The sequence below is a fragment of the Thamnophis elegans genome, chromosome 8 (assembly GCF_009769535.1).
Source record: "Thamnophis elegans isolate rThaEle1 chromosome 8, rThaEle1.pri, whole genome shotgun sequence".
NCBI lineage: Eukaryota > Metazoa > Chordata > Lepidosauria > Squamata > Colubridae > Thamnophis > Thamnophis elegans.
The window spans coordinates 4,141,993-4,157,611 of record NC_045548.1 but is presented as its reverse complement, the minus strand read 5'-3'; the positions used below and the strand labels follow the sequence as shown (position 1 = coordinate 4,157,611).

Below are 15,619 nucleotides of genomic sequence, written 5' to 3'. Positions count from 1 at the left end.
TATGATTAAGCCTTACTGACATTACTCCCTAATTATTAGGAACTTTGCTTTTCTTTCCTCCTTTCACCTCTGATATTCCTTTAGAAATACAGCCAGAAATCTGAAATTGTTTCTTCGCAAAGTGGGATTAATTTTTAAGGTCTGAATATTTTATCTAATTTTTGCATTCAGAAACAAGTCTCCGCATTTAGAGCTGCACATACTGTAGTTAAGGAAACATAGTTTCCTCCTTGGGGGGCCGTCGGCCAAACAATGTCAGCTGGCGGGCCCTCGGAGGAGAGCCTTCTCGGTGGCTGCTCCGACTCTTTGGAACCAGCTCCCCCCAGAAATCCGGACCACACCCAATCTGATGGCCTTCAGGAAAGCCGTAAAAACTTGGCTGTTCCGGCAGGCCAGAGTCCCAATGGGAGTGGGCGGCGTACAAATTTTATTAAACTCGAAACTCGAGGCCTGGGGCTGTTGACCTCACTGTTGAGGTCCGGCCCCGATTAGAATGAAATTATGAGGGATGACTGTTGTTTTAAATTGTATTGTTCTTATGTTTTTTTAATATTTTCTTTGTAAGCCGCCCGGAGTCCTTTGGGATGGGGCGGCATATAAAAGCTTTTAATAAATAAATAAATAAATAAATAAATAAATAATAGTTGAAATGCGAGTTGTGTGACCTTCATTATCTAGTGTTTGTCAGGGTCACGTTTAAAAAAATAGCACCCCAAAAAGCAAGCAGCCCCTCTTATAGCTATGAAAACAAGCCCCATCATCTCATGAACTTGTTTTTCGAACGTTAAAATAGATATATCTTTTCTCTGTGACATGGAAACTGTTTCAACAGTTCAACTGGCAAGGGCGCCAGAATGCTGTTTTCCAAGAGTAAAGTAGTTTTCACATCCTTATCCTCGTGCAGTTGCTTACTAGATTTATATCCTGCCTTTCTTCATGGAATGGGAGCTGATGCAGATGGGAGTTCTGGCTTATGCTTCCACCCAGGCGCTAATCAGACCCAGCCCTGATGTGTTTATTATGGGTCTCTTAATATTGCATGCCGTGTTTACGATGTTCATCAGAGCAGCCGGTGGGACCTAAACTAATGACAACCCTTATTACCAATGCATAGTAATGTTTTAACATAGGAGGGGCTTATGTGATATATCCTAGTAACATATCAAGGGAATATTAATCATTTAAGCCCCATTAAGTCCCCTCATTCTAGGTGGTTTGAAGGCTTTGGCATTATTTAACATAGTTCAGCCAGCCCATGTTCATTCAACATTGGCACATATTCAAGATTTTGTCTTTGCGATAGAAAGCTAAAAACTCAATACAAATTGTTGTATTTAATCCTTTAAAGATAGAATAGAGGCATAGTTATAACATATGCTGTTAAATAGCACAGAGCAGCAGTTGAATCTACTGGCTACTCTGCCTTAGCACCGCTTCGTTTCTATATTTTATAAAGATGGAGAAGGCCCCCAACCCACTTTCAAGCTCTTGGGAGCAGCTCCAGTTCATTCAGAATGTTAGCAGAAAGTGTTTATCAACAGAACATTTATTCATTATCCATTTTTGAAAGATGGTTACCTGAGCAAATTGTATTCTTCCTTGAAAAAACAAACATACCTCTCCAAATCTGAATGTTAGGAAGGCCCAAAAAATGACCTTTCACCAAGAACTGTTTAATCCAGACAATTTTGCACACAAGTCATATATGAGGTCACTAAATGCGGAGATAGAATTCACGAGTTGCTGCCCATCAGTTACTATTGGGTCTGAAGCAAGTAAATTCCTCCAACTAGTTACGAGTTACAAGAGATGGCACTGTTTGTCTCATCTTCACTGCTTTATTATATACAGTCACAGACAATGAGGGGCCTATATATGAATCTTCGAGTGATCCTGTGATCCTTAATAAGGAAGCGTTTGCAGTTAGCAATAGCAGTTAGACTTATATACCGCTTCATAGGGCTTTCAGCCCTCTCTAAGCGGTTTACAGAGTCAGCATATTGCCCCCAACAACAATCCGGGTCCTCATTTTACCCACCTCGGAAGGATGGAAGGCTGAGTCAACCTTGAGCCGGTGAGATTTGAACAGCTGAACTGCAGTCAGCTGAAGTAGCCTGCAGTGCTGCATTTAACCACTGCACCACCTCGGCATCTTGTTGTACATGATTGAATTATCAATACAATTATACCTCTGCCTTTTTAAAGTTGCTTTTCATTAAATTATTCATTATTCAAAGTTCCTTCAAATCCTGATGTAACTGAACTGTAATCTCTCCCCATGTTAAATCTTACCTCTTAGAGAAGCAAATTGTCAGTTTAGACTGATGCTGATTTTGCATTCTTGATAAGGTAGTATTTTTCTAAGCAATGCATAACATCTAAGTGAGGCTCTTTAAACAAGCTTTAGAATACGAGCCGAGGTGGCGCAGTGGTTAGAGTGCAGCACTGCAGGCTACTTCAGCTGACTGCACTTCTGCAGTTCGGCTATTCAAATCTCACCGGCTCAGGGTTGACTCAGCCTTCCATCCTTCCGAGGTGGGTAAAATGAGGACCCGGATTGTTGTTGGGGGCAATATGCTGACTCTGTAAACCGCTTAGAGAGGGCTGAAAGCCCTATGAAGCGGTATATAAGTCTAACTGCTATTGCTAATACAAAAACAAAAATTTAAGCAGATGCTATTGGGAAATTACCCACAAGTCATGAAGGCATCTCTTGTGCCTATATTGGGGGTGTACACCAACATCAGAACTAACCACTCCCTCCCGTTTCTGTTATGTAAATTAGTAACCACAACTGATGTTAGAGAAATAGAACATGCAAAACTGTTTCACTGGTTGCATGAATTTCTGTCAATTCTTTTCTCTAATTCATTCAAAATTGTAAAAAAAATATATATGCAAATTTCTTTCTACCACTATCTCTTAAGTTAGGTGCCATCGAGTCCATCCCATTGCCTACTGGCTTCATAGCTTACTATTTTGAGTAGTCTTTAGCAATAGCCTATAGCTCTTTCTAGAACAGTGTTTCTCAACCTTGGTGACTTTCAGTCCTGTGGACTTCAACTCCCAGAATAGCTGGCTGGGGGATTCTGGGAGTTGAAGTCCACAGGACTTAAAGTCACCAAGGTTGAGAAACACTGTTCTAGAATATTCCAAACATTTCTTTGACTCTGTTAATCCATGTCTTCCCTACTGTCCTATGGTCACATGATCAAAATTCAGGCACTTAGCAACTGGCATGTATTTATGACAGTTGCATTGTCCTGCAGTCACGTGATCATCATTTGTAACCTTCCTAGCTGGCTTCCGACAAGCAAAGTCAATAGGGGAAGCCAGATTCGCTTAACAACTGCATGATTCACTTAACAACTGTAATGATTTTCTTGATAACAAAAAAGTCATAAAACAGGACAAAACTCATTTAACTGCCTGGCTTAACCATGGGAATTTTGGGTTCAACTGTGGTTGCACTACCTGTATACTAGTAAGCAAAGCTCCCCTTTTTGAAATCAAGCCAGCCATGGGGAATCTGTCCTACATGTTACATAACTGAAGGAAAGAACAAACCATTAAATCAAAAATTTTGTGATTTAGATTTTTTAAAAGAGAACAATGCTCAATTTGGACATTTTATATTACAATATTATTCTTTTGAAAAGTGAAGAAGCAGTTTCTTTAGGGGAAGATTTTGACTGTAAAAATAGGTTAGCTGGTGTTCTGCAAATTTTGTAATGCATATAGGGGACGAATTTCAAATAAATCAGCACTGGCTTCTTCCTTACAGTATGTATTTAGAGAAAGACAGCATGAAAGTGTATAGTTTGAACTGTTCGCTATATAAAATATAAAGAGGTTTCAGGATATATGGGATGAGGTATAGACAAAAGTGCTTCAGAAGGTCTTATAGTTTCAAACCTCATACAAATTTCCACTTCTGCTGCAATGGTTTTAAATATTATTTCCTCTTTCAAACCTATTATTGGTTTTTACATGCTTTCTTAGAATTAGGATTGCCAGCATGAAGAAGTATGCAGGTTAAATGGCAATGAGACATTGATTAATGCAGTAATCCATACTTCATTATTCTTTTTAATAATAGGATAAAGACCAGAAGAGTACGGAGTAAAGAATAGAATGTCCCTACCAGGAGATGCACTGAATAACTGACTGAAGTAGATAATACCATTGAAATGCTCTATAACTTCATAGAACAAACAATGATTCTAGGCTGGCTTATATTAAAGGAATGCATTATATCAGTGAGACAAGTTCTCAAATCTTTCAAAGTTTAGCACACTTTCAAATATGATTTTCTCCAAATTCTTTTAAAATGTTTAAACATAAAAAATGCTATTTCTATTTAATGTAGGAAATGGAGCAGTGAACCATATCCTACATGCCCCAAAAATGAAATTCTACGGTGTAATATAGTACAGCCTCTAGAAAACGCTCAAAATCTGCAGAAATGAATAAAATAAAAACTGCTTATAGTGTTGAAAGCAATGTAGGAGGTAGTGCTATAGTCTGAGAATGAATAAGAAAGAAAAGCTAAAATTGCCAGCTCAGCTGCTGTTTGAAATGGAAAGCTTGTACTGTTGTTGGTTCCCTTTATACAATATTAATAATAAGAACCTTTCGGTTTGCAGAAAAGTATTCTAGGTACAAAATATACAGTATATATAATTGTTTTTTAGTAGGATGTTAGCAAGGAAATGTTTCTGCCTATATAAAGAACATATTTTTAAAAATAAAAATAAAAAGGTAAACCTTATGTAGCGTTTTTGATCATGTAACGTTGATGGTGTCTCAAGTAATTTATCCAGAAGAAGTTTTCTTAATGCTTCAACTCGTGTTTCAACTTCAGCATAATCTACCATTTTAAAACACAACACCATAATTAACTCTAAAATAAATGTCATTAATTACCAAAGTATAAAGTTATTTTTATAACCTTTATAATTCAAATTACTCCAGTATCACCGTTTACTCCAGTATCACTGTTATATCATTGTCTTGTATATGAACTTGTTGGCTCTCCAGTCTCCCTAAATTTCTCTGATCTTTTAGTCAGAAAATTTTAATTTATATTATAATTCAATTCATTTTGATGTCCATGAAACTATTAATTGATCAATCTGGAAATACATTCTATACTTTCAGAACAACAAGAGCCCTTTGTCTGTTTTGAGACTAAGAAATTTCAGTTTTAACTTTATCCCAAGCAAATATGCATTAAACTATTTTATAAACTGCAAACTGCCATTTTTGAACTCATTAAAAATACATCCACAAAATCTCTCTTATGAAACATAACCTGAAAATTACCAGCTTCAAGTCTTGTTATGCACAGTACAAAATATTTCTGAGACAGAAACATTGCCACACAGTTTAAAAACGTATTTCAAATGCTACAAGTACTATATAAGCAGAAGATAAAACTACTCAGCAAAGTAGTAGAATTCCTATTCTGAGTTTGTTCTTATATTATTAATTTTCCCTACTAAAATTAAAATAAAAGTTTAACAAAATGCCAAACTCACATTTTTTGAAGACTTGAACTTCAGTCTTTCCGAATAGTGATTTTGCTTTTTCATAGTCATTAATGACAACATCATAATCTCCCTTAAAAACATAAAAACAAGTTTTAAGAAATCTGTACTGGAAATTTGGGGCAAAACACTTTAACTTGCATTTTGTAATGTTAGTACCTTTTGAATGTTCCTTTCAATATTTAATGGAAGATTGAAAAGAAATTTGAAGCGCTGTAAAACATTTAAGGCATTTCTTGTTGAATCGGCTTTGTCTTTGCGGCCCAAAACCTCTTGGAACAATGTATCTGCGGTATTGCTCGCCCCTTTTAAGAAAAGGAGACGAAGAAGTAGATAAACTGCAGCTCTTGCTAAATTTAATCAAAAATTTGTCAAGCTTTTAATACAAATTAAACATACATCAACAATGATAAGTGTTTATATTAGAAATGTTTTGGCTTAGAAATGTTCTGAAACAATATTTACTACTTAGGATTTTTTTGCGCGATAGAAACCAAAGTGCGTTTAAAACAACTTCCATTCCTGCAGCAAATGCTTGAAATTCATTGCGTAACTTCAGAGTTTCCTTTGGCTACAGAACTGAATTATATGGTTTCAGCAATGTCTTTAGGGCAATTTGATCATTACTAATATCCTCTTTTCATAACAGAACACAATGAAATAAGCATGAATTTAATTTTACTGATACGAACAGTGTAGCTTAGAATTCACTGACTACAGGAAAGACATAGTACCAATATTGTGACTTTTGAACAAAATATGTCTGAAAGTGACTTTTTATTCCTTTTCACTGAAAAGCTCCATTAGGACGTTTCATTAGAATAATGATTTAAACCATTAGTCACATCACAAATTCTGACACTATTCTGTATCAAATTCCATGAGTTTGAGCAACGTTGTAAGGTTTCAAGTAGGAATGTGAGAATAATTCTAAGGGCTGAGAAATTCTGCATTAAGCCATACAAATAATAAAACATTCAAACATTTACTTGTTACAATTAAGAGCATTTAGCCTTTAAAATTGGATGGGCATGTTTCAGAGTTAAACCCTACCGAAAAAAAGCCCTTGCTTTTTCTTCGCACAATAAAGATGTGTCAAATATGTTAATTTCCCCCCAACTTGCGACTTATCTTTAATTTACCAGAAAAAAAAAGTGAATGTTTCTATTCCTTTTGATGGCTGCCTGTAAAACTTTCTACATTATCTGGTCTAGTGACTATAATTTAAGCAAAGATGAAAAAATTACATCAGTCTCGCTGGGTGGCTCGCATGCCATTTTCTCTCGTCAACACTGTGGGTGGCCTGCTCATGTTAAAAGTAGCCTTTGTAAAATAATTGTTATATCTAAATAGCATTTAAACACTGTTGATGTTTCAAGACCCTAATGCAAGAAACTTTGTTTTGCCAAGAGAATTGGTCCTACTGCATTTTATTTGGTAGGGAGAGGGAGACAAAACGACTTGATATTCAAACGTGATATTGCTAATCATTTTATTTTTCAATGTCTTATGATTTAAAAAGATTAGCAAACACGAATAGTTGAAGGAAAATAACACTCCAACTAGGAAATAGTAAAATAATTGAAATGCTCAAGAAATGCTTTTAAAAAGGTATTCGATAAAAAAAACCAGTAATTACATGGCATTATTTGTCTACTCTTTCAAATTTGATATATTTTGGTTATTTAATATTAAATTTTTAAACCATGAGTAATCATACTTGGGAAACGTCAAGAGCATTAGGATAATTTTTCTCTTTTCCCCAACTGTTTTGAAGGCTAAAAGCTACATAGACCTTGCTTTTAAAAAGAATATCTGCAAAAATCCTTCTAATAATAGTATAAAGCACCCATTTGAGTAAAAAGGACCAGGAATTAGGGAAATTTTTTTTAAATCAGATTTACTGAAAATAAAAATGATGTTCACAAAGAAAAAATAGTCAATAAAAATTCACTTTCTAAAGCACCATATTCCCAATGTATTTAATTAAAGTCTCTTTTCCAAAGTTTAATGCTTCGGGTACAAATTACTGTTGCTTTCAGATAAAATAAAGCTTCTTCTAATTTTTATTAACAGATATATATAACAGATCTTTCAAAAGGACTGGTATAATATGAGTTCAGTTAATTTTATACTAGCAATTTCACCTCATCTTTATAGAATTCTCAAAATTATTACTTTTATTCTTCTATAAAAAATAATAAAATGCATATTATTATTGTTATTTAAAAGTCTGTTTCCTTTCCACCCAAAATCCTAAATATTGAGATAAATTAATTAGGAATATACAAACATACATATATTTTGTATGGCTGAAATGAAGTAATTCTATTTATAAGCCGTACATAATACATATAATGACACAAAAAGTAGGCTTATGGATAAAAAATATTTCCCCCTCTCTCTCTTTCACAGACTATGTTCATATTCTAAAACTGCTAATAACACTTTAAGGGGAAGAACTTTCAGATCAGGATAGAAACCGAACAAAGGAAAATAGCTTCTGTAGGATTTTCTCTCCAAAAAAAGTTAACAAAATAATCTGAACATGCACACAAATGTGTATTTTCTTGCATTGAAATATTTCTGTAAAAAAGTTGGTGTTTATATATATATATATATATATATATATATATATATATATATATATATATATATATATATATATATATATATATATGGAGGGGGGGGAGCTCTTGAAAGGAAACAAGTGCAGTTCCCTTCACATTTTGTTTCTTTTAGATGTGTTCAAGTCTCTTGAATAAAATGGCAAAGTGAAATCCGACATTACATACAGCTGCTACTTTAAATATTTCAATTGCTTAATTTTGATGGAATCCATTGTCCATGTATTGTATACATCGTCTCTATAGCGTTAACCTGATTTCCTAAGAAAGATCAAGTCAGTCCAAGACCCATGGAAAATAAAATTCTTTTCCAGATAACTTTTCTTCCTTGCCAGAAACCGAAAGAAATGCGTCAATTGAAAGTTAATGGCTATTCACAGAGCCAAAAGTGATTTGGGGCATGGTCTCTGCTGAAAGGACAGGGTAGGCAGGGATTGGTGCCAATTCACTCATTCACCCTGCAGCACTTCAGGACTTCTCACGTTCCTTAGAGGATCTTCCAATCCTTCTGCACAGTATTTCATGACACAGAGGGATACAGAGAAAAGGAACAAGAATGCAGATGAGATCCAAAGCAACTTCCTTGCACATGAGCCCAACTCTGCTAATTTCTGCATTTCATTAGACTGGAACTCGTTACTATTATGAAGAGTATTTTTATCCACTAGTATTTGTCAGGCATTTCTTTCCTTGAATTCACCCATTCCATTAATGGGGTCCAAATCATCAGTATTAGAGGCAGTATGGAATTATTAAAGGTATAGGCAAAATTAATGAACCACTTCCTTTTCTGGGTGTGAGGCATGCTGTTTTATTTAATCTGAACAGAAAGCTAATATATTCAAAGCTATGCAAAGAAAAACAGTGAATTAGAGAAACTGTATTTTCTGGTATATCTAAGACTTTATTGCTATTTTCTTATCTTTTTCAGATGAGTCATTTTGAGGTTATTTGATTAATTCTACATCAAAAATTTTAAAAATACTAATTTGAAAGTCTGTCATAAATATATATGCAAAATGCCATTATAAAAATATAAATTTATTATTTTCATTTATAGAAGAGTTGCTCATTAAAAAAAAACTATATGAAAATCTTAACCGTTCTACAATAACTGAATTAAATGTGTTAAATAACTAGTCAGATATAAAAACTTTTTGAAGCTATAAAGAAACTGCAAAAATTAAAACATCTAAAACCTGAAATTCAGTATAGATGAGGCTAAAGAAATAAAAAGGTTGATGACTTTGAATTCATCTTCAAGACTCCCATTTGCCCTAAAAGTAAACTATAAATTTGCATTTATCATATCTGGCTTGAAACGTAACCTTTTTCTATGGAAACCTTACTTTAAAAACCAGTCACATAGATTCAACTCACAATTTATTTAAACCGATTTCCTCAATTTAAACGATAGGGTTTAAACAAATAGACCCACGTTACCCCTATGTTATTAAAGGCTTACTGGGCATCAGAATATTTTTTACTTTTTTAAAAATTTCAAGCATCAGTCTCTACGTCACTGTCAAAATTCAAGTAGCAAATTATCAAGTTTTATATAGTCTTAAAATTTAGAAACAAATGGTGGTGAAATTTTCATTTTTATTATTTTTAAAATAAAAGAAGTAGCCTGGAAAATATATACATATACATATATATATATATATTTATATTTGTACAAAACTTACTGTTGAGAACGTTCTCTAGTTTTTGTGTCATGGATCCTTCTACTTTTTCTGTTCCATCCGCTTCCAGTTTTTGATGGATAGCTGAAATAAAACAACTTGTTAAATTTCAACTATTTTAATGGATGAACGAGCTATAGTCATAGATTTAAACAGCACATGTTTGTTACAAGATAATTTGTGATCTAGTGACACAGGCATTATGATAAGAGCCAGATCCTCCAGACTTCTAAACTTCACTATGCTGCTAAGCTTGTGCTATGATTTTTGGCAGTAAAGTTAATCATCTGGGCATGAGTATATTCTCTTATTTAGTCTTCTAATTACCATGGCAGTTCTGCTATATATTTCACTTTCTTGTGTAGAGCTTAAAGTAGCTCTTTAGCACTGGCTAAAAGCTCTTGTTGGTTACTTGGCTTTGAAGAAGCAAATACCTTTTATGCTAGATTATGCAGGCAAAGAAAGGCATGATCATATATACCTAATTTGAAGGAGTCAGAAATACCAATATGGCATTTTGGGATATGACAAATCAAATATAACTGTTATTTCGGTTCCACCACAAAACCGCGGTGGACAAAAGCGCGCTCGACGAAAGCACGTACGTGACGTCATCACGAAAACATCGCGCTGTGATCGGTAAATGTAAAATTAAAGCGAAAACCTTACCCTAACCCCCCAAACCTAACCCTAAACCTAACCCTAAACCTAACCCTTAACCTAACCCTAAACCTAACCCTTAACCTAACGCTAAACCTAACGCTAACCCTTAACCTAACGCTAAACGCTTAACGTAACCCTAAACCTAACCCTAACCCTTAACCTAACCTAACCCTAACCAAAACCTAACCCTTACCTTTATGTGAATCGGCTTGCTTTAATTTTATTTTTATTTCAATTTTTAATTTTTTTCGTCGCGCTGTGATGACGTCACGTACGCGCTTTCGCCGAGCGCGCTTTTGTCGACCGCAGTTTTGACGGGTCACGGTTATTTCACTATTGTATAATTTCCTCTTCCATTCTTTTTTCGACCACTGGTCTACACGAACAGTAGTCGGGAACATTGCTTTAACTCTAGCAATTTCCCACTCCTTAGCTCTATTATTTGTTTTTATCTGATGATAAATTTTCAAAGGTAGCTCTTAAGGTCTGTGAACTATTTGGTGGTGAGGATTAGGAAGTGTTGGAAGCACTTGAAACATCAAGGTGCCATGTCTTCTTGAAGGCTGTGATGCTCTGGGGCCCTTCCTACATTACCCCAGAGTGCACGTACATACAAACAAAAAATCCTGGAAGGAATCGTTTGCACTGTAAACTTCCATATGAAAATAATTCCAACTTTCATTATTTGCTTCCTTTCTCCACAGGTTCTTACTAAACATATTTCCCTTGGCTACCCTGTAGTACAATTTAGGGACAGGAGTGGATAGGGATATTTGAAGTAATATGAAGAATGGAATTCTGTTCATGAACTTCCATAGGTAGCCATGTCTTTGAGATGGATACTGAAATAACATTGTAAACAATCTAGTTTAATCAATGGAAGTTTTGCTTGACTTCTGGTTTAGTCACTTGCATTATTGTACTCAATGACAATGCACTGCAAGAATATTCATTGAAGTCATTCCCATCACAGAGAGGTTAAAGTCTTCATTAATTTCTGGAAAATGAGAGCTTTGTTTTTCAGGTCTCATTTTCAACCCGAATATTAGGAATTAAAAAATATTATATAGAACAAAAATATGCCAAAAAGATATGTTTTCTTATATTGCATTTCACATCTCATACATGATTTCCTATCTTAAAACTACTGTAGCAATTTATAATGTAAAATATCTTCAAAAACACTGTTTTAAATCTCAAATGGAAGATGAGCTTCTGCAAACTGAGAAATTGCTCCATTCATGACAGAACAATCCTAGACTTGATATGCATTTTCTAAAGATGTTGCTGTTAGATGATGCCAACTTCACAATGTTATGGAACATCTGTGAAATCTTCAATCCTTTCACAAATTCTTCAGCTACATTGTAACACTGGTATCATGCAACAGTAACATCTTTACATTATCAAACCCTAAGAATTATAAACAAAATTTCAAGCAAAGATGGAAATAAACATTCTATTTTATCTTGAAAAATCTTTGAATCTAAGTTTCTTCAGTTTTAGATATTTCAGCTGCAATGATTTAAATTGTTCATTATTTGCCCATTTAATACTTTTTCTAAAACTAGAAATGTATTCCCATGAAATTCCAAATAGATATTAGAAAAAATGCATAGATCACATGACTAACAGAGCACTCTTGGCAAACAAAAAAAATATACAATGTAATGAAAAGCGATAGACAAAATTATGTATAACTGACAGAAGTGATAGCTAATAAAACAATACTACACCCAAAAAGGAAATGTTGAACAGAATAAACTTTCCTTTGTGAAATGTAGTTCTTACCCAATGAGTGAAGGAATCATCTTCACATTTCAGTACATATAATATATTAAAACTATTGGTTCATTTTAAGACTTCTTGCTTTATTGTCACACATTTGTCCTCCTAATTCTATGCACTGCCAGATGTAAAACTGTGGAATGCTATGCTGTTCTTGTATCTTTCAGACTGAATGCAAAGATAAATGAACGTAAATATCTTTTGCTTGGGAAATGTGATATAACTGTGGTAAAATTTAGTAGAATAGTTGGGATTACTTATGTATTTAATCACGGAAGATACACATCTGATTGACACTTCAATAGTGCAGAAGACTCAATCACCACAGTAGAATGAACAGATACAGAAATATAATCAGCTGCATCCTTACTAATGGCAAATTACAGGTACTTTAGGAAACATCACAGATTTTCTCTCTCTCTCAATTGATGTATAGCTGTATAGAGGGTATCAGATATTTTCACTGCTGTTAGTGGCTTAGGTCACTGCAACCCTTATGATTTCTTCAGTCCATCAGAATTTGTAGATTCCTTTTGTCGTCTGTGAGACTTACCTGACAAGGCATTCTGTGCTTCAAAAAAAGTACTGAGGCCTCCTTTGACATATTGCAGATTGCCCTCGTTTTTCTTATTGGCTTGTTTCCTCAGATTTATCACTGCCATTTTAAGCTGATCAAAACTAAAATCAAGAGAGAAAAAGACAAGATGGCATTCAGACACCAAAGATGAAATGACAGGTCATATTTATCCTAATAAAATATCAAGCCCAACAATTTTCTATTTAGAGAAAAAAATAGAACGACTTGCTGTAATCCACCAATCCTGTGGAGGCTTTTTTATACAAATTGAAAGACTATCTCAATGTTTGGTAACTCACAAAAACTCCACCTTCAGGAAGATAAGGAATACATGGAAATAATTCAGGAAAGGTAGAAAAAGCAGAATATTGTTGGTCTCCATGCCAACAAAAGCTTTGTATAGTATCTGCTAAATAGTATGAAACAAGAGACATTGTATTGGTCATTAAAATGATTTTTTTTTACTCCATGTGTTTCTGCCGGAGAGAGGAAGTGAGACTGTGTGTGGCATATGTGTGTGAGAGAGAGAAAGAAAGAGAGAGAAACGGAGAATCTCTCTCCCTAAAATAGGAAGATGACAAATAGACAAATTAACAAAATCGCCTACAACTGAACGATATAGCGGACTGAAATGTCATTCATACAAATCTGTCATCTCCTTGTTGCTGTTACTGGTTTAAAACAATAATTGGATCTTTGCCTTTTAATTTTTCGCTTTTCTATCCTTGTACTTTTGTTTATTCTTGTCATAATGACAAATGTATTTAGTTCAGCAAACATGCCAAGAGAAGGGATATTCAATTTAAATGAGTAAATATATAACAATGAACTCCAACTATGAATTATGGCTACTGTCTAGATGACTGAATTCCAGGAGAGAAAAAAAAGCTTTTTGTTTCAAATATGGGAAATTATGGAATAATGGATGTTACAATGGAATTGTGAAATGGGAAACACAATTTTTCACCTAAGTAAGCAATAAAACACTGAAGAGCCATTTAAAAGTGTGCTAATATCAAGGCATTGCCTATTGTAAAAATGTCTGTTTTTAAAAATCTGCATTCTTTATTTTGTTTTATAATACATCCACACTGAAAAACAATTCTGAGGAGAGACATGAACCCAGATTAAATTAGAAAAATGCAGTTTCCACTTAAAGGAATGCAACTAAGTTCATGCAGATCGTAAGTCTCATCCATTTCAGAGGGGCTAACTGCAGCTACATCATCCACAATTCTTTGCCAAAATGTATTGCTGATGTTCCTTAAATATGAAAAAGAAATATTAACACAAAATTCACACCAACCTTGCTGTTGAATGGTTCTCTATTAAATACCAAGCCGCAGAAAAGTTTTCACTTGTAAAATCAGCACTCTTCCCAGGAAACAGTGTCTCCAATTCTTTCTGTGGAATCTTTCCTCTAGACAAGTCAATAAGAAATAAAGACTAAATGATGGATTTGAAGTCATTAAATGGGGAAAGAATCTATCTATCTATCTATCTATCTATCTATCTATCTATCTATCTATCTATCTATCTATCTATCTTAAAATTAAAATATCAAAATATTAAGACTGCATTCTCATACACAGATCAATATACACAAATATCACTGGATTTAAGTACACTCTACATAAGGATTGGAAAAACAGCTGATTTGGGGGGGAATTGAATTTTTAAAGGACATTAAAGAGGCATAATGTATGGCACACATTTGACAGACAAGCAAAAAAAAGTCCCACTTTGGAGAAGATTGAGGGCTATGAACAGAAGGACTGGTTCTATCTGAGGCCCATGGATTGGCCATTTGTGTCATAAATTAACATAGTAATGAATTATTTTTATGTCTATTTTAAAGTGAAAAAAAAAAGTTCTTGTCCTGGTGGAAAGAGGTGCCAAAACCAAAAAGGAATTTTTGTGATTACAGAGAAATGATTTTGTGTTTTTATGCCAAAGGTAGACATTCAGATATAGTTTAATGGTTAAGACCATTAAGAAGTGGTAATATGTATTCTGTCTAATAAATATCACTTAAGAATTTAGCTGGTGTATTTTGCACCAAATGAAAATTTTCAGTGTATTGCAAAGCAGTCCCACTTATAAAGCCCACTTATATAATCAAAACTGCATGTCATTCAGACAGATTTACAGCTCCTTCCCAAGAAATTGCACATCTATATTACAGATTTCTTATTTTACTTATTACTTATATATCTATTTTTAACTCTAGATTTAGAAAATTCAGAACAATCTATTCATGCAACAATGCCTTTCTAAAACTGAGGGATATATATCATTAGAAAAGCTGCACTATTACATATGACATATTTGGATTTAAAAAAAAAGAGCATACTGAATGATTCTCTTTCCATCTAGTTTTTATACATGTTCCTTAAAGTATTGTTGAGTAATGGAAAGTATTCTAATCATCTGCCCTTCAATGCCTTTGCACGTAAATGCTATCAGGGTGAGTGATGATAGATCATCTAGAAGAGATCAGTGTGCTCTAAAGGAACCACATCACTCTGTTTTCCTGTTTGTGTGTGTGTGTGTGTGTGTGTGCGCGTGTCTGTGTATGTATTCCTCTTTCAATAAAAATAATAATGATCGTGTGAAAGGGAATGCAGTAAAGAAGTGAGATATTTCTGATCTGTAGCTCTCATAATCTTTGTTTATGAAATATGAATTTAATTCACCTCTTATGTTTTACTGCATTATAGCAATGGAAAA

General features: G+C 34.1%; 1 protein-coding gene across 1 annotated transcript in view; it reads right to left on the bottom strand.

The window, feature by feature from the left end:
• EXOC2 (exocyst complex component 2) overlaps positions 1-15,619 on the bottom strand; it is an 84,979-nt gene that overhangs the window by 50,341 nt on the left and 19,019 nt on the right. The window contains exons 5-10 of the mRNA XM_032222779.1: positions 14,196-14,309; positions 12,866-12,990; positions 9,865-9,945; positions 5,709-5,854; positions 5,541-5,622; positions 4,768-4,870 (exon numbers count right to left, since the gene is read on the bottom strand). Of these exons, the coding sequence (XP_032078670.1) occupies positions 4,768-4,870; positions 5,541-5,622; positions 5,709-5,854; positions 9,865-9,945; positions 12,866-12,990; positions 14,196-14,309 (651 nt within the window). The remainder of the gene's footprint in view (positions 1-4,767; positions 4,871-5,540; positions 5,623-5,708; positions 5,855-9,864; positions 9,946-12,865; positions 12,991-14,195; positions 14,310-15,619) is intronic.